This window comes from Manis pentadactyla, chromosome 16 (genome assembly GCF_030020395.1).
Source record: "Manis pentadactyla isolate mManPen7 chromosome 16, mManPen7.hap1, whole genome shotgun sequence".
Lineage (NCBI taxonomy): Eukaryota > Metazoa > Chordata > Mammalia > Pholidota > Manidae > Manis > Manis pentadactyla.
Window position 1 is genome coordinate 65,247,544 of NC_080034.1, and position 20,656 is coordinate 65,268,199.

The window sequence follows — 20,656 nt, forward strand, 5'->3', positions numbered from 1 at the left end:
GGCAGAGAACCTTGATACCATCGTTTTTAGAAGGCTTATCTTTGGTGATATTTATAAAGAGACATACAGGTATTTGTACCTTTTGACTTTTCCCACCCCAAAATCAAAACCAAGTAACAAAAATGGAAAACATGGAAGAAATTTTGGCCTAAAAATGTTCAATAGTAAGTACTGAAAGATGAAATATGGAAGCAAATTAAGTACAAAGCTAAAGGAATTAGTTGAAGAAATGATCCTGTATGAATTCAGTGGAATTCGGACTCTGGGAACACATATTAACACATTTGTTTGAATTTTTTTTTTTAATGCATCTTCCCTAGGCAGTGGTATTGCCAAAAGAAAGAGGCTGACAAATTAGAAAAAAGCACCCCTTCCTTTTGACTTAGTAAATATGGGCCTAATTTCACATGGAAAAGTGGTTATGATGTACTAAATGGAAAAAAGGCTATCCGATAATTACACACTGCAAAAATTGTTAATAAGAAAAATATGAAAGAAAATCCCAAAATGTTTCCATAATGGAAAATTGTATATAATTAAAAGTAAATTCTTATTATGAAAATATTAGACACAGAGAGAGATATAAGTGGTAAAATAAATTAGCTTTGAATTCGTCCACAGTCTTTTTGCACCTGTTTTCAGTCTTTGCCAAGTAATGTTATAATATTGGTATGTGTCTATTTGCTGTGGTTCTCAATAGCAGACAATAGGGGCCAATTCTAGCTCTTTTAAGAACTTATTGGAAAGCTTTTAAATGGTTCTCAGAAGTGACCAGAAGACTGAATGACCAGGCCTAAAAACAAAGACCACAGGAGGTAAAACAGCAGACTTTCATCTCTCTCACCTCCATCTTTTCATCACTCACTCAAGTTTCAAAGTTGGCCAGACCTAGGTTGTACGCCCATGCTGGGGGCTACCAGTGAGCAGAGATTCTCAGCTTATTTATGGGTACTTATGTAGAAGTGATGAGTTATTGATACCCTCAGCTCAGGGTGAGCCTGGAGTGCCTTGAGTCGTTGGAGCTGGTCCCTTCTGACAGTGAGCAGCCTCATGCATTTGTAGATTGAGGTTAGAACACACTACCCTAGTGGGAAAAGGGCCACCGATGTCCATAGTTGAGGATTTTCCACTACCAGGAAAGACGGTCAGACACTGGCCAGACAGTTTCAGTAAATGTCCATGGCAGTACCCTTCTAGGTACTGGAAAACATGATGGGCAAAGTGGGCCAAGGTCTATAGTATGGGTTCCAGGACTGTATTAGTTACCCATCACTGCTTAACCAATTACCCCCAAACATAGTGGCTTCAAATAACATTAGTTTTCACACAGTTTCTGGGCATCAGGAATCTGGCACAGCTTAACTGGGTCCTCCTCATTAGAGTCTCCTACCAGCATTGAAGTTTTCAGCTGGGCTTCACTCATTTTAAGCCCTGACTGGAGAAGGATGTGCTCCTAAACTCAGTCACATGGTTGTTGGCAGGATTCAGTGATTCCAGACCATTGGACGAAGGGCCTTAGTTCCTTGCTGCTATTGGCCAGAAGTGGCCTTAAGTTCCTTATCATGGGGGCCTCTCCAACGGGGCAGCTTGCTTCATCAAAATGTGCAACCCGAGAAAGCAGTAGCAGTGGGACAGAAGTCACAGAAATGACACCATCACTTTTGCTGTGATCTGTTTGTTTCAAGTAGAGTCATTAGGTCCAGCCCACATTCAAGGGGAGGAGATGACACAAGGGCAAGAATTCAAGAAGGTGGGGGTCTTGCAGGCCATTTGAAAGCTGCCTACCAGAGTCATCCTAACTTCCAAGGACCCAGGGGAACTGCACTTGCCACATACATGTCAAATACAGCCTCTAGACCAGGAATTGGCAAACGTCTTCTGTAATGGGTCAGATACAAAATATTTTAGGTTCTCTGTGCCTGTTGAAACTATTCAGCTTTGCCATTATGAGTGAAAAGTAGCTGTAGATAATATTTAAACACTATGGCTGTGTTCCAATAAAATTTTATTTCTGAAAATTGGCAGCTGGCTGGATTTGGCCTACAGGCTGTACTTTGTGATCCCTTTTCTAGACCATTATATCATCATCCTTTATAAACCATTCTCAACACTAAATAGCAAGACCAGTCACTAGCAATGAAATTCTAGGAGTCAACAAGTGCACTTTATTACCAACAGTGTGTGCTGCACCCTAGAGTCTTGAACAGGCCTAATGCCATCGTGCATGGAATCAGGATATTTCTATGCTCAATATGTGACAATTGAAAGGAATGGCAAACAGCTGAATGCTAGGAAACTACAGCAGGTGGAGTCCCAGTTGGGAGTAGTGGTGGGTCGGTATCTACTAAGCATCTATTATGTATGGAACCATGTGTTAGGTTCTGGGCATGGAGTAAGGAAAAGAGGGAAGAAGGATTACAGAGATGAACAAGGCAGGAAAGAACCTAGTCCTTCAGTGAAACAGTCTACTTGAAAAGGCAAGATTAGTACACATGAATTAGAACAGCAGTTCTCAAACTTGAACGTGGGGATTTGCTGAGTGGGACCCAGAATTCTGCATTTCTAACAGGCTTCCATGTGCGGCTGCTGCTGGTGGTTCATGGACCATCCTTTGAATAGCAAGGACTTAGAGACTGACAGTTGACGCTTGTTAGAAACAAAGGCTTTGAAGAGTCCAAGTCCCAGTCTAATGAGGGAGGACTTTGCATGTTGACTTGGCCAGACTGATAGGTGGTGGTGGCTATAACCAAAAACCAGGAGATAGTATTCCTGGGGCACAGGGTTCTGGGTGAAAAGGATCTGCAGAATCACATGGGATAAAACAAATGCACCATTTCATTTCAGTATTTGTTAATAAAACATGTGAAAAACCAAGAGCTATTAAGTTGACAGGCAACTATATGTTTTATTAATCTATTCTAGAAGAATTTGAACAAAAACATCAGTTTTGGCTTAAAGAATTTGAGCTAACAATTACTTAAGTTAATCTACTATCCATCTTCTTATTTTCCTCTGAATTTTGCCTTCTGCTTTTCTAGTCCACTTTAACTCATCTTCCATTTGTCAAAACTGACATTTTTTTCTTCATATTGATTCCTAGTTTCCTTTTTCTTGCTCTTTGAGTAGGTGTGATCAAGTTCTTGATGGAATCATGGAATGGGGAGCCTGCTCCAGAATTTCCCCAAGATCCAGGCAATGTCACCTACAGGCCTAGGAAATGCCTATGGAATAAATGGATTCCATATCATGCTGACATACCATTTTAGCCCATTAGGGCTCCTATGATAAACTATCATAGCCTGTGTAGCTTATAAACAGTGAACATTTATTTATCACAGTTCTAGAGGCTGGGAAGCCCAAGATCAAGGTGCCAGCAGATTCAGTGTCTGCTAAGAGCCTACTTCCTTGTTCAAAGACAGCTGTTTTTTCCACTGTGTCTCACATGGGGAGAGGGGTGAGGGAGCTCTCTGGGATCTCCAAGAGGGGCACTAAAGCCTGTTCATGAGGCTCCACCCTCATGACCTAATCAACTCCCAAATACCCCACCTCCAAATACCATCACATTGGGTATTAGGTTTCAAGGGATGGATTAAGGGTGACACAAACCCTCAGTCTGTAGATGTTAGGAGGAAAAAGAAAGGCAGAGGGAAGATACAGGACAAAACAGAACAAAGAGCAGAGGGAAAAAAAAGATGTGCCCTTAAAGGATAATGACAAATAGCCCCCAAAGTACCAGACACCAGGGCTATAACTTGCCTACCCACTGTGGCTTAGCCCCCTGTTTTCCTGAGGTGTGGCCTGCATTTCAGTCCTCATTAATTGAGTGCCTATTATATGCAACATATGGTGCTAGGCAGCATGGGAAAATTTTTTTTAAAGGCACGAGAAACTTAAGGCCCTTGCCCTCAAGGCGTTTATTGTTCTGTGGGAAAGAACATTACTTACATAACCAGTTTTTCAACCAATGCAGTATGAAAAGTGCTATAATGGAGACAAAAAGCACTATGGCTGTCTTTCTAATATCCCAGGAAAAGTGGTTCTTCAGCTTAACCAGTTTATAAGTAAAATGAATTGATATTTCAATTTAAGTTTCTTTGTACCTAGGTAATGGCATGGAGGTAATTAATACATTTCTTTTTTTTTTTAGGTACACTTTTTTTAAATTAATTTTTTTATTAAGGTATCATTTATATACACTCTTATGAAGGTTTCACATGAAAAACAATGCAGTTACTACATTTACCCTATTATCAAGTCCACCCCCTCATGCCCCATTGCAGTCACTGTCCATCAGTGTGGTAAGATGCCACAGAGTCACTACATGTCTTCTCTGTGCTACACTGACTTCCCCATGATCCCCCCACACTATGTGTGCTAATCATAATAGCCCTCAACCCCCTTCTCCCTCCCTACCAGCCCTGTCCCACCCCTCCCCTTTGGTAACCATTAGTCCCTTCTTGGAGTCTGTGATTCTGCTGCTGTTTTGTTCCTTCAGTTTTGCTTGTCCTTATACTCCACATATGAGGGAAATCATTTGGTACTTGTCTTTTTCTGCCTGACTTATTTCACTGAGCATAATAACCTCCAGCTCCACCCATATTGTTGCAAATGGTAGGATTTGTTTCTTTCTTATGGCTGAATAGTATTCCATTGTGTATAATACATTTTTTTTTATCATGATGATCCTCAAAGAAGATACAAGGCCTAATTTGCAATCTAAGTAATTATAAGAAGAAAGTAACTCAGTAGAGCAATTTATTTTGCAAGTCAACAGGTTCTTTCAATGTGGCTATACAGCATTTCGTGCTTGGCAATTAATTTTTAAAATATTTTTATTTGTTTTCCTTAAGTGTTTTTAAATATATGTAAGGAAAATATGCCCAGCAATATTGGAGGCTTTTTAAAATTGTGATATTTCAGAGACGTCAGAACATCTGCATCTTAAAAAGTAGTATAAACTGTTTCAGAGACTTCTTTAGTATTTTTTTGTGTTGGCTGCAATTAGTTTTTCCTACAAATATTTAACTTACAATGCAATATCAATTATTTAAAGGAATGGCACTTGTTGCAGAATACTGGTCTTCTACTAGCACCAACAGTATCATTCCCCCATATGTTTCTTATGTGACTGTCCATATGAAATTTTCCCTTAGATTATCAATCATTGGCATTCTTAAGAGGCCCAAAACCTTTCTAAATCCTTAAGCTTCAAATCCCACCATAGCATATTAGGCCACCCCATAAAACTCAATAAGTATATTGAGAATAATCTATATGATTAGACAGGGAACACTGAAGCCACACTGACAGGTGGATGTTGGGTACATATTTCTTTCTATCAAGTGCACCAACCCAATCACTCTTATGCAATTTGTGCTTGGCAAAAGCCAGAATTAATTCCAGAACCCTCTGGACTGCTCTAAAGAGTCAAGACTGTGAGTCTCAGTGAGCAAGAACCGCCGTGATCAGATCCTGCAAATGTGCACATCTCTGCTTGTCTTGGCGTGGTTGTTAAGGCACACATGAGTCCACGCTGTGATAGACCCAAAAACGGCCCCCACAAGGCATCCATCTGTGAACCCATGAATGTGACCTTATTTGGAAAGAGGGTCTTTGCAAATGTGATTACGTTAAGGATCTTGAGATGAGATAATCCTGGATTATCCTGGGGGGCTCTGAACCCACTGGCAAATGCCCTTAGAAGAACGAGGCAGAGGAGGTTTGAGACAGAGGAGGAGGAGACCGAGCAGAGGCAGAGACTCAAGTCAAGGAATACCAGCAACTGCTGGAAGCTGTGAGGCAAAGAATGGATCTTCCCTTACAGAACTCAAAGGAGATGGCCCTACAGACACCTTGATCTTAGACTTCTAGCCTTCGGAACTCTGAGACAATGCACTTCTGTTATTTTAAGCCACCAAGTTGTGGTAATTTGGACCAGCAGCCCTAGGAAACTAATGCAGAAACTAATGCACACTTCAAGCTGACTAGGTTCTGCAAAAAAAAATGTAGTACAAAGTTGTTAGGAAGATTAAGTATACTGTATACTGTGGAATCCAGAGTGATGCATTAATACTTTTCCCTCGTCAAACTTGCAATGCTTTTTATTTGAATGTACTCTTCTGTAAGATTCTGAGTGCATGTGTCATGTAAATTGTATGCCTCAAGAAGGCAAATCTAGGTTGATTAGTTTTCTTCATAATTTCACAGCTTATCCTCTCTCTGATCATTCTGAGCTCTGACCACAGTAAAGGAAGGAGTTGCAAGTACTCTGGTTTGATGGAAAAGTAATTTCATGATTGAGGTATGAACTGAAATGGCTCTTCCATTGGGCAGAAGCATAAATGCCATAAAACTGCCTAAGGGATACCATTAGAAGGTCACCTTAGCTGCCACAGCTCAGGGATGTTACTTTTAACCATTGCATGTCTAATGTATTATGCTTTGCTTTACCAACCACTTAAAAATCTGACCCCTGTAAGGGTAACTTCGTAGGATAGGCCAGTTGTCTTACATCAGGTTTCCTAGAAGCAGAGTCAGAGACGGGGTTTCTGATGTGAGTGATTTTTTGAGATGGTGCTTCCAGGTGAAATCTGTGAGAAAGTATGGGAAACATGATAGTGCAGGGCACGAAGCCAGGCGGAGATGAAAGTTCAGTGAAGTCTGGCTTCAGCCTGACTGCACACACAGCTCTGGAGTGGGTATGAACTATGGGATTGCCCCACCTTAGTCCAGAACTTTAACAACCTGTGTTAATTACTCATTAGCTGCAGACCAGACCACCTCTCTCCCTTGGGAAGCATAGCATCCCTGCATCTCTAGGCAAGGAGACTCCCTTAAGACAAAAACAATTCTCTGGTGAAGAGTGCCGCGTGGCCATGGGCAACCAACGCTCCCAACAGCCCCAATAGGGGAATGGCAGGGAATGGGAACTGCTCAGGGTACTCAAAGCATCCAGCGATGTATGGACTCGGCTTCAAACTGTATTTCTAATTACCCGGTTGATCATTTCAGTGAATGTATCTGGTGTAAGAGAGCTCTCTGGAAGAAAAAAATTGTTTGCATTACTGAAAGATTTTGAAATGTCCCAAGTATTGCAAATCCTATTAGGGAGATATCATCAGCAAATACTTTTGAATTGTAATAGGAATAATCTGGAAAGAGTGTCTTTTGTCAAGAAATCCATTTTTAGAATGCATGTTGAGTGGGAACACAGGTATGAGTTTGGCTCAGTGCTGCCCTCCAACCGTCCTGTTTATCTTCATGGTCTGTATGTCTTTATGTCTTTTTCCACTTGTATTGGCCACATGAATCTCTGTCTGTGTCAGTGTGGTTTTTTTCAGTCTGTAAGGTTCTCATAGGTACAGGTCACAGCTGTTTGCTGTTCTCTATGTAGCAAGTTGTACAATTATCTTCTTAATACCTGCTTCTTCTTGATGATGCAGTGTCAATACGTGACAATTTGCTTTTGATGATGGCAATGATGTTCAATTTAATAATTGCCCAGGCTTTAGCCATGGGACTAAGGCATCATCCTCAGCAGGATGTACACATTCAAATGCCTCTAGGAGCCAGACAGATAATGTAGAAGAGTGAGCCAGGCTAGGTAGAAAACAACCCACAGTAGTTGGAGCTGTAACGGTCTGAAAAGTATAAGGGAATTCAAATCATAACACTCCATGAGCTAAACAAAACATCTCCGTGGGGCAGATCAGGCAAATGGGTAGCCAAGTTGTGGCCTAAAGGCTGCTCTGAACTCAGGAAATTACAGATGTCCTGAGTGTGCTCTGCTGTCTAACATCTGCCTGGTTCGTGAGGCGCCCAAAACCATTACTGCTTGCTTCTGCTCGCTCTGGGTGATTTGGAAGCACCAGATTTTTCAGTCATGGTGTCCTGCTTGTAGAACCAGACTGACAGCTTGAGATATTTCCTGGCTTGCCAGGGAAATCTGAGTCATAGGTGCCCCATTTACTTAACACAACTATGAGAAACACCTTAAGAGAGCCCATATACAGTCATAGTGCTCTGCATCTATCAGGCACCCATTAACTACTTCCTCATGCACCGGGCAAGATAGTCCAGGTCTTTATAACCCACCCCATGGTTTCCATTCTAAGAATGAAGTTTTTCACAGTTTGATTATGATGCAAAGATTACACATACTGATAGCAAGCATTGGCGAGACTGTGGAGAAATCAGAACCCTCCCACACTGCTGATGGGAAGGGAAAAAGGGGTGGCCACTTTGAAAAATATTATGGTGCTTCCTCAAAAGGTTAAACATAGCATTCCCACATGAGCCAGCAATTCCACTCCTAGGTATATTCACAAGAGGAATGAAAACATGTCCACATACAAACCTGTACACAGATATTGATAACTGCACTATTCCTAGTAGCTAAGAGGCAGAAACAATCTAGACATCTATCAATGGATAAATGGATAAATAAAACATAGTGTGTCCAGACAATGCACATCACAGCAATAACAAAAAGGAATGAAGGTTAGATGCATGCTACTGCTCAGATGAGCCTTGTAGCCATTATGCTAAACGCAGGAAGACATTCACAAACCCGTGTATTTTATAATTCTACTTATATGAAATGTCCACAGTAGGAAAATCCATAGACAGAAAGTGGATCAGTGGTTGCCAGGAGCAGAAGGGAAGAAGGAATAGGAAGTGAATGCTAATAATAGAGTTTCTTTCTGAGGTGATGAAAATATTCTAAAGTTGAGTGTGGTGATGGTTGAACAACTTTTGAACACACTAAAAACCATTGTATTATACACTTTATGTGGAATACGAATTGTGTCTCAATATAGGTATTACTTAAAAAAAGACTGTATGTCCTATAAAGGTTTTTCTCATAGCACCAAATATTGTGTATGTGAATTTATTACAGTATAGCTGTAAATGCTTTGCTTACTCTGTGACACATAGTAGGTGATCAATAGATGTTCATTGAATGAGTGTTTAATGGATTTCTAAAAAGTTAGAACACTCAGTGACTTGGGGTGGAGATACTGGGGGACTGAAATTTCTGGAGGCTATCTTGAAAAATGTATGGATGTTATTTCTTGTAGGAAGGCACCTAGCATGAAGCCTGCCATGTGAAATGCTCTCGATAAATAGTTTCCTTTCTTGTTTTTCAAATAGTTTCAAACTCTGTTATTCTATTGTCTTTACTTAGTATCAACTTTGTCTGCTTTTTAATGGGGATCATCGATGGAAGTAGGGGTAGCAATTCAAAAAGACCCACCTTGTTTATGTTTAATAGTAGGAGTTACACTCAGCCAAGCAATGTTAAGTTTTGAATAAATGGACTAGAACAGTGGTTCTTAAAGTTTACAGTGCATCACAATCACCAGGAGCACAGGTCTAGGGTGAGGTTCCAGAATTTGCATTTTCAACAAGTTTCCAAGTAGGGATGCTGCTGGTGGTGTGGGGACCACCCTCTGAGAATCACTGGACTAGCGTGTCTTCTTTTCAAAAATTTCTTAAAATTTTGACACACAAAATTGCAGAAAAATTGGAAATACAGTACAAAGAACTTTTTTTTTTTTTTACTGAGGGAAAAGTTGCCAACACAAACAATCCTTATCACCTTCTAGTATGTCAGTGTGGAATTCCTACAAAGATATCCATCCTTCTGCATAACCAAAGTACAACCATAATCCTCAGGAAAGGAACTCTGACACATTACTACCATCTCATCTTCACACTCATTCAAGTTTTGCCAGTTGTCCTAATGCCATTGTTTCCAGCCAAAAGATGCAGTTGAAACAAACATTGCAGGTAGCTGTCAGTCCTTCAGTATCATCAGCTTTCATAACCCTGACACTTTCTGAGTTATTGCCAATTATTGTTTAGAGTTTCTCCCAGTTTAGATTTGTCTGGTATTTCCTCTTGAGTAGATTCAGGTTTTGCAGCTGGGGCAGGAATATCAAATAAACGTCTCTGAGTTCTTCTCACTGCATCCTATCAGGTGATGCATGATTTCTGTGTCTCGCATAACTCATTCCTTATCAATTAATATTTTTATTTTAATGATTTAGTTATTTATCTCTCTCTGGACTCATAGAGATAACTAGGCAGATAAAAGGAGAGAGGAGATAAACAGCAGGAGCTACTATAAAGTGAAAATGCTACGTGTTTTGGAAGAGAATGTTTAGGAAAATTGCAAAACGTTTTTGACATGTCATAAGCACCGGAAAGGTGATGAGCAGACACCTACAGCCTGGCTATAGAATTTGGACTTTATTCTTTGGGCATTAGGGCAGGTCTTTGTTTTAGATCAGCAGTATGGAAAACAGTTTGAAAGAGGAGATAGCCTAGGAGAGAGACCTCCAAGGAGGCCCATGCTAATCATATTCATTCATCTATATTTCTTGTGCTCCTACAACATGCCCAGCACAGTATTAAAGTGATGGGCATAGGGTAATGAACCAGACAGGCAAGGCCCCAGCCCTCGTAGGGCTTAATACTTTACTGGGAAGAGACAGACAATAAAAAAGCAAACAAGACTAAGATTGTGAGGAGTAGAGAAAAGAAAGAAGATCAGGCTGTTATGAAATAGAGTAATGTGGGTGGGAAGGGCTCCTTTATAGTTGAATCAGGGAAGGCTTTCTGAGAGGAAAAGGATAATGCGGAGGAAGGAGACACCTCTGGGCTGGGGTTGGAGGTTGGAGATCAAAGGGCTGAGAAACTCTTGATAGTGTGTTTAACATCTGGTATATTTGTGCATTTTTCTGGGAAGATTCTCAAAGGAGAATGGGTCCTGGGACAGCAGCGCCCTCGGAGACGACGCTGTGGACGACACGTGCGCCTGCGGCGCCCTGGGGTAAGAGGGGAGGCCCCTGCGGCCCCGGTTCTGTCCGCCCCTGCAGCCGCTGCTCGGGGCCACCTGCCTCCCGGCCCCGCCTCCCTCCGGACGCCCCCTTCCCCGCCCCGCCGGACCCCCAGTACTGAGGCCTCCGCGTCCCTGGGCTCTGCGAGGCATGCACGTCCCTGCGCGTCCCAGGCAGCGAGCGCCCCCTGCTCAGTACCTTCCCCCCTCCCTCCATCACACTGCCTGGCACAGAGCCGGCGGATCAGTAGTACTGATTCCAAACTTAACTGTATTTTCTGTTTCTTCATGACGCACCTCTTTCTAGGAGGCAAGTGTAAATGATTAGCAAATGCATTGATTACTGGGGTGGTTTTAATTTGTGATTCTTTCCAGATAGCCACGCCTCAGTGTAATGATTGCTTTACAGGTTGTTACTTTATAGTTCTCTAATACGTCTCCTTTGAACGGTGGGTTTAAATACCATGATAGTTTGGGGTGAAAATAGAATTTTGTCCCATGGACTTTTAATGTCTCTGAAATATGCATGGGGTGCTTGCTCTGCCTGTATGTAAGGTTAAGATGGCTTTCAAATGGAACACCTGTTCTGAGTGATTAAAAGCAGAGTTCATGGCCCTGTTTTATAATTTCCAGATATTTCACCATATTTTTTTCTAATTTGCATTTTGTCTTCCTATCTGATTGTATCTCCGTTCTCACCTCAGCCCTTAATTTCCTAATCTTCTGTCACTTAGATCTGACAGTTAATTTGTTTTGTCTCTGCCCTTTCTTTGTCTGCTTGCCCCCTGTTTCTGGTTGATTCCATATTGTCATCTCCACCCTGCCCCCTGGTCCATTTCTCCTGTGTTCTAAGCATTTTCCTAACCTTGTTTAGATGGGGAGCCAAAGCCCATGCTTCCTTTTAAATTGGTGCTGTACCTTACCATAAATGTGCCTGCCTACCAACTGCACGGGAATTTAAGGAAACAGAGGAGCAAAATGGGGAGAAGTGGTGAGAACTGTAGCACCAACGTGATTGTGTCGAACATCTCTCATGAGGTACAGCGGGCGCTGTTGAACCAGCCTCTGGGCAGCAGCTCCCTTTGTTAAGACCTAACTCCTGTTGACTCTTACTGCTGAGAGCTGTTGCTGATTGCTCTTCTCCAGCAGTTTGTTCTGTTTTCCTCTCAGCACATTTGCAATATCAAAAGGAATTCTTTTTTTTAATGGAAAAAGTTAACCAGTTTTTCTCCAACTCTCAAAACGTTTCCAATTGCAATGGCATTTCGTTAAAGATGCTGCCTTGATCCACCAGGCAGTGCTCACCTTTTTATTTCCTCACACATATTTTGTGAAACATGTTGACAAGGCAGGTGGGATATCAGAAAGCATAACAAATGCCCAGCCTATAAGGAGCTGGCAGTCTCGGTGACTTGGTATGTTCTCGACAGCCTTTCTTATCAGTTGACAAATTTGGTTACATTAATTTTATTGTGTGATCTCAACAGCAGCTTTCATCAGCTCCCTTTACCATGTTATTGTAAGGGTATTTCTCTCACGTGTTATTTTGTGTATTAGTGTACCAGGGACATGTAGGTGAAAGAAGCTTGAGAATCTGTTAGAGAAGTTTTAAAAATGATAGTAACTGGGCCTTACCCTCATACTACTGAATTAGAATCTGTAGTATTTTTTTTTCAACTGTTATTTTTAAAAAGCTTCCCATGTGATTCTCATGTCGAGATTAGTCCTAATACATATTGCATCAGAGAATTGAGAATTTTATTGATCTTATTTTTCAAAAACTTCCAGAGAAAGATGATCTGCAGCCTATCTTCCTATATTCAACTATCTTTCCTATGAGGAGGTAACTTCCTTGTGGAGCAATTAAGTCTGCAAACTGTATTTAAGCTATTTTTTCCTGTTCCTCCTTAGTGTGCAGATGATGCCTAATACACCTCGCATTTCATTTGTATATTGCTTATAGTTTAATTTACAGAGGATTTTCTCATTTGAGATAGAAAACAGCTGAGCTCAATCTTGAAAAATTGCTTCTTTATAATCACATCTTTACTTTCCCTTTTCTAGGGTAAATTATTACACTCCTGTCTTACCCACAGCCACATTTATTCCCCATAGCATTCAGCAGTGTCTGGAACATAAATGCTTGCAGATATTAGTACCTTTCCCAATTCATTTTTTGGCTTCTTTTGACTATTTCCCGAGTGTTTCTCATTATCTGGAGTCCAGAATGAGTAAGGAGCTGGTCAGTGTTCAGTGTAATGTGAGGATTAGAGAATTTTCTTTGGTTGATGGAAAGATTTTTGTGGGCTTTCAGATCTAGTCTCAGATACAGGAAATTTGGTGAATGTGCTATTGTGTACCAGGAACTCACTGAACTGGACATTTTTTGGTATTTTTAAAATCAATTTTGAAAACCTGTGTGACATTATTTTTAACAAAATGGAAATGAAACCATGAATTATTATGAAAGCCTTTCCATTTCCTGACTAATAGGTGTTATCAAGCTGATAATAGTTTAAGAGAACATTGCATGCTCCTCAGAAATGCTGATCGTGTTCTTATAGGAGGGAGAAGGGTCATGAAGCTTTGTGCCTTTTCTCATACTTGACCCAAAGGACATGTAAAACTATACTCTTGAGCTTTTAAAATTTTCTTAACATTAAATTTATCCTAAAACAAATATTGTTTTAGAACTTATCTCACTGGAATTTGTATTCAGAAGTACCTGTTCCTGAAAATAAAAACCTCCCACCTGGAAAGGATAGTACAGCAGGTGGTAAGAAATCCTAGATGTGCAATTTATACTTATATTTATAAATATGTGAAAATTTATATCTATATTTATAATATGAAGAACCAATCCTAATAAAGGGGGTTTGTTTTTAATGTAACCAGTTTAATGTAACTAATAATTGTCATTTGTTATATACATTATTTCAGGCAAAATTAACAAGGTAAGGATTAATGTTTAGTTTTAAATAATTCACAAAACATTATTTTTAAATTATATATATGTTCTTTAAAATTTTTTTTCCCTCAAAGTTAAACTTTAAATTTCATTTCTGTAGAGTTCTTCAAACAAGTCAAAGCCTTTGCTCTTCTTTTACAGGGCTGCACATTGGTCATTAAATTAATATTTTATTACATAAAGTTTTTTTCAATATAACAATAATATGGAAATTAACACTGTAGTGAATATAGTGTTTTCTAGTTATTGCCAAAAAGGAAAGTAGTCTCAAGCCCTTAAGATCTTGAAGCAGTTGAAATGGTTAATATTTTGTTTTGAAGTTGCAAGAAAATTAATCTTTAATTTACCTCTTTTTGATCAAAATACAAAACACTTAGTAAAATATAGACACTCTTAAAGATATTCCAGGCTCCTCAGCTTAGCTGGTATTTAGAGTATATTAATTCCTGCTGAGATCAATAAAAACAAATATCTGTATGTGTATAGAAGAACTTTACTTTGTATTTCTTGGTTAGACTATATATTCTTTGTTTAGAACAAGGACTATACATTCTTAGAACAAGAGTCAGAAACATAAATGTATTATGTTAAAAGTCTTCTGCTGCTTTATAGAACCATTTGGAAATTCCAGTAGTGCAACTGATGCGAGCACTTAATTTGTCAGAGCATGCTCACAAAAGAACACAGGTGAGATTTAATTCATCATACTCTTAAAGTATTATGTTTTTAAAAATGCATGCGGTGATCAAAATGTTCATGGTTTTTCTGTTATCAGAATAGTAAACAAGGAATATTTCAGTTATGGAGTTACCATCTTAATGAAGGAAGTACCATTGAGAACAGGTGAGAGGATATTTATTTTTGCAAACCCTGAAATTAGTGAAATAAATTTATGTACCGATGAGTTAACTACTCATCTGAAATAAAAGAACACAAAACAGCCAGAAAAAAAGAGGATTGTATGCAAATAGTGGGCATTTATGGTTTATCTGCTTATTAATTCCCTAAGATAGGCCTGACATTTTGCAGTTTTCATTTCGATGTAATACCTAGAAGAATTTCTTCTAAGCTAAAAGAGCACCATCAGATGACAATTACTATGGACTCTGTGTGGGATGTTTTTTAGACATTGTTTTGCTTTCATTTTTGTTAGAATAAATTATTCTAATTTTAGAATAAAATTACACAGTGGCTAAGTAGAACCCTTTATTAAGTAACCTAATACTTTCCTTAAGAATTCCCTTTCATCTAATCCTGGGTCAATAAACATTTCACTGTAATTTTAGCTTAAATGGATAGCTTCCTTTTCAGACCTCATAATTGCATGTACAGTACATTCATAAACAAAGATATATAATTAGCCACTTTTAACCTAGTGGCCATTCACAGTCATAGTTAGTCATTTGTAGGTCTAATGACCTAGTCAACTGTGCATGCATAAAGGGATGCCCAGTTAATATTTTAACCTATACTTTAAAAAACGCATATAGTTGTATATAATTAGAGCATATTTGGTAATTAACATATTTCTCTTACAGATAGATGCACATATGCATTTGGGAGCTAAACAATCAGTCTTTGATAAAGTTTACTTATTATTTTAATAACATTTAAATATCATTTACTATCATTTTAATTCTAGCCAACAAACCATTCACTAATTAAATCATTTTTTTGAGGGATTTCAAAAAATCTTCAATGGAGATTGGCCCTAATGTAACTAATGACACCATAAGATTCTTCACTGTGAACCACTCGCTAACAAGTGTTTCAGTTGATAAGCAAGTTGGTTCTTACCCTGGACTTCGGATACCATTAGATCTCTGCTGACTCTATGCTGATGGAGACTTTTTAAAGGACAGAAGTGAAACTCATATTACTTTATGCTCAACTATAGAAAACAACGATGGTGAAACTCTATCTGCTCCAAATTGGAACTTGAAATATGGAAACATCAGTGTGGAAGAAAACTTAAGTGATGAAAGTGATATACCAGAAAACGAGAAAGCAAATGATAGTTTACTCAGTTATTTTAAAAAGATGGACCTGAACTTAAAGCCAATAGAAACTGTTGAAGAAGTTTTCACTGAGGAACCAAGTGAAGTATTTCCATATGCTGATTTTCTTCCTCCTCCTTTCAGTGCTCTGAACTTGCATGAACTCGCCCTCTCAAAATCTGAAAATTGGAAAGCAACAATGGGACCTCCAGAAGGCTCTATTGAACATGTGATAACTCGTTTACTGGAAATGGAAAGATGACAGCATTCGACTATGCAGAGAGAGAGGCCAAGACTGCAAACTACCTTCTGCACTCCAGCAGTTACCGAGCGACCCTCTTCCTCCAAAGCAGTACCCAAAATTAGACAGCCAAAACTTTCCGACTGTTTTGAGTCTTCAGATGACTTGGGTAGATAAAGTCATGAAAAAAGAAAAAACAGTTCTGGTTCTTGTAAGCTGGAACAAAATACTTCAAAATGAAATTGGAGCAATGGTGGCAAATATAAATGGAATTCTAGACCACCATCTCTTAAAAGTTCATCCACAACAAAATAATTAATTGCAACCTATGACGAAGTTAAGAATCCCAAAAGCTGCATTTTGAATCCATGCCAAGAACTCTCGACCAGGCCTCCTACTGCCCAAACTCAGTCACTGGTTAAAGTGGTCTCAACAAGATGTATGCCACCAAGGTCTCCAATACCAGTTTCAGCTATTCCTCTGTCTTTTCCTGAAAATCAGAGGGAGGAAATTAAGGCACCAAGGACCAAAAAGAAACCTTTCTGAAAAAACATAGCATTCAACAGACCATTCTATATTCAGAAGTTAAACTGTTAGTCACGTTCATTTATAGCTCAGGATAAGTGCTTACCCATTGACCAAAAATAACTCTTCTTTCATACCTCCGTGTGAGCAAATTTATTCCAAGAAACCCGGCTGAATCATGGTTCATCATTCCAAGAGACAGACAGTGCACACACACACACACACGTGCACACACTCACACAGCAGTTATTTGCTGTGCTATAGAGTAAAACTTGTGAAAATTCACTGTTGAGGTACCTATATATAAATTCAAGGACTTCCATACTGACATATTTGGCAATCTTTTGCATGTTTCAAAGAAATGTCTCACCTATTAAACTGTTTGATTCAAAAGATTGTTCTTTGTTCTTTTTTGGTATTTTTCAGTATAACTTCATCATCAATAAATGGCATAATCAGCTTATTGCTGGTATAATTATTATTTTATTGTATTCTATTGCAGTCAAAAGAGGGTAATTACCTCTATCAGTTTTCTTTTTTTACATCTGCCCATACTGGTACCTTTTCTTCTTTCCCTTCTCATCTCCACAAATCTGCTCTGTCATTTTATCCTATCCTTTGGATATTTGTTTGAACAGTAAAGAATTTGCTATTTAGTTAAATTGACCAGATCCTCTAGGTCATCCTTATGAATCCTCAGAAACTTTCCCTTTCCCAGGACCTTTGTCAAATACATGAAAGAAAGCAAGATCAGTTGTCTTTGGGGTCTACTATTCAAGTTGACGTAAAATGCATAGATCAGAGTTTGGATATTTTGGGGGGCAGTAATGCTTTGGTTTTAGTAGGTGGTGAATTCAAATTAACTTTTCTCAAACATTATAAAAACGACGCATACGATTGAAACTTCATACATTATCCAAAGGTATAAATGAAAAGTGAAAGGCCTTTCCTCACCCCTCAAACCCCAAACAAAGGCAGTCTCTGTTAAGTTGTTGTGTGTCATCCCCGAGATAAGATGGAATATTTGAGTTAGGAATTGGTGAGATGAATTAAAGGACAATTCAAACAAATGTTGGAGAGCAGCTGTAGCTCAAGTTTCCTCTATCTTTAATAAATGTGTAAGGCTCACAGCTTTCTTAGAGGCAAGGGTCAAAGAGAGTATGCTGTTTTTAGGTTATTTTCAAAGAATTTTCCGGAACCATATCAACAGAGCAATAGAAAAATAAACTGTTTATGATCCCTTACTGTAATAGAATTTTACTTAAATACCATACAATCAGTGTAATGATCCAAAGTGGTATAACATCCCTTTCATAGAATTATAATAAAAAATGGACTTATATTTTCACTCAATTCCAACTTGCAATGACCCTGTTTCACCTATAAACTATCTTTAGAATTCTAACTTGAGTCCTGAATTATTTACCAGCCCTTTGCACTGTTCTCATTTCTACCTTCTTTATCTGTTTGTATTTTATCCCCTCACCTTTGAGGCTTTACCGTTCATTTTTATTTGTAAAAGCTTCAGGAATGGACATGCCTGTTTTGTTCACCACTGTCCCAATCATCACCTGGCATGCAGTGGATACCCGCTGAGGTATGTAAGGAATGGACTTTGTCCTTCGAGGGTTGTCATGCATGATAGCAGTTCCAAGCACCGGCTCCACAGCGAGACTGAATTCAAACCCAGGCTCTACCACTTCACAACTCCTTAAACTAACTGTTCACCTTCCTAATATGTTGAGGTGGGTAGAATACCTTTGATCTCATATAATCATGTGAGTATACTGAGTAAAGCACCTGGCAAAATAAAAATATGTATCAGGGAGAACAAGAATGACACAGGAGGGCAGACTGAAAGGAATGAGCTGCTCAGCACCAGATTAACTGGCACTGGAGTAACAACTCAGGCACCAGGGACCAACAGTAATCAACACACACCAGGAATGGGAGATGGGAAATAGAAGGTACGGAGGAGAGTTTCAGAGGTGGAGGCAACAAGGGTTTAGTCTGCCAGGGGTTCCATGAAATAGCCTCCTGCACTAGTGTGTTGCTTTGGCCCCTTTGAAGGAGGTGGAGGTTGATTCTGCATTTTAACATCTTAGAGATAGGTAAGGGCAACTTTCTTACTGGAAACGTAACTGGGCTACTTTATTTAGGACGCCATTAGACCTGAAAAAAAGGAGCCACTGTTAACAACTGCCAGATTGTTTTCAGTGAAGTCCCAAGTTGCTTTATTTCTAATTAGGAAAAAAATATATTAGCAGCACTGCTTATTTCAATCATGAGGCTAAGGTACTAATAATTTTAACATCATGACAGTAAAAATACAGTTGCTGGGTTTTTTTTCTGTTTAAACTGAGTCTCTAAAATGAGGCCAGAAATGTCAATTGAGTACACAGTAGATGTAGGCATCTCAATTCATTTTGTAGAATGATGGAGGTAAAACAGGCAATATGTATGAATTTGGTAGAGAAAAAGTATCTGCTGGGAAAGGAGGACTGTAGTTATAAACAGTTCATATTGGGCTATTTTTTCAGAACTGTTTGAAGCCAACTTCTGCCACATTTTTAGGAACATTTGGCAGTTTATCAGCAGATACCTATCAAGTAATTCTATTGAGGAAACTAATTGATTGGTGTGGGGAAATTGGGGTTCCTATGGCCAGGATCCTCACTGAACTTAAACCACCTGATGATGTAACTGGCCTGTTGCTAGGCTACCGCTTCCACACCTTTAGGCAATAAGCTATTATCCCGCTATATAGAGAGCTCGGCCCAGTGCTCTGGGTGGGGGTAGACATGCTAGTGCTCAACCTACCGCCGGGAGAACAAGCTGGGTAATAAACCCATTGGCAAGACAATTGGTGAAAGTTGGCAGAGTTCATTGTTGACCAAAGGAAAAGGCTGCCCTTATGGGAGGGGTGCTTCAGCGGGCTGCCCCTGTGAATGGGGATGCAGTGGATCATCCCCCAATGGGTATGTGGTCTGAGGTGGCTTGTCTCCTAGAGGACTGGGCTCCACCCCAGGACTGGAGGCAAGTGGAGATGATACCTGAGGCAGGAGGGGTGATCCTTGGTATAGTAAGTAGGTCTTTTGAGAGACAGAGTGTCCCTGAGGCAGCGGGGACTGTGGGTTGCCTGCTTCTCACAGTATTAAAAAAGTCTACAGAAGGGAAGGACATGCTCCTGAAAAAGACCCAAGAAATGGAGGCACAAGAACGTGAGCTGCGGGAGGGGCGGAAGATGGCGGCGTGAGTAGAGCAGCGGAAATCTCCTCCCAAAACAACATATATCTATGAAAATATAACAAAGACAACCCTTCCTAGAATAAAGACCAGAGGACACAGGACAATATCCAGACCACATCCGCACCTGAGAGAACCCAGCGCCTCGCGAAGTGGGTAAGATACAAGCCCCGGCCCCGCGGGAGCCGAGCGCCCCTCCCCCCAGCTCCCGGCGGGAGAAGAGCAGGCAGAGCGGGAGGGAGACGGAGCCCAGGACTGCCGAACACCCAGCCCCCGCCATCCGGGCCAGAGCGCAGACACAGTGCGTGCCCAGGGGGCCCTGGATGCTAGGGGAACAGGGCAGCAAGAACAGTGAGTGGGCACTGGAGGCCGGGTATCGGAGGAAATAAGAAAAGTGAGCGAACATTTTTTTTTTTTTTGCTTTTTTGCTGTTTTGTTTTGGCGAGCGCTTTTTGGAACTCTTAAAGGGATAGGGACCCCAATACTAGGGAAACAAGACAGAAAGACCGGTGAGCAGAGGCCAAAATTTTTTTTTTTTTTTTTTTTTTTTGGTGGTCGTTGTTTTGTTTTGGCGGGTGCTTTTTGGAAGACTTAAAGGGGCAGGGCGGGTCACTTAATCCAGAGGTAGGGAATCTGGGGATCTCTGGGTACCCTAACCCCTGGGCTGCAGGGAGCAGGGAAGTCCCTTACGGAGATAAATAGCCTCCCAGCAGCTCCTGCTCCAACGCAACTCCACCACTTTGGAGTAGCTGCCCGAGCCAGGCCACGCCCACAGCAACAGCGGAGATTAACTCCATAGCAGCCGGGCAGGAAGCAGAAACCCTGTCTGCGCGCAG

At 40.2% G+C, this 20,656-nt stretch overlaps 1 protein-coding gene across 1 annotated transcript; it reads left to right on the plus strand.

The window, feature by feature from the left end:
• Positions 1–6,611: 6,611 nt before the first annotated feature.
• On the plus strand, positions 6,612–17,031 carry FAM217A (family with sequence similarity 217 member A). The gene is given in 8 exon segments (XM_036888765.2): positions 6,612–6,698; positions 10,754–11,153; positions 11,718–11,881; positions 13,535–13,619; positions 13,784–13,797; positions 14,424–14,498; positions 14,587–14,654; positions 15,491–17,031. Coding segments are annotated over 8 exon segments (2,100 nt in total). The 3' UTR covers positions 16,698–17,031.
• Positions 17,032–20,656: the final 3,625 nt, after the last annotated feature.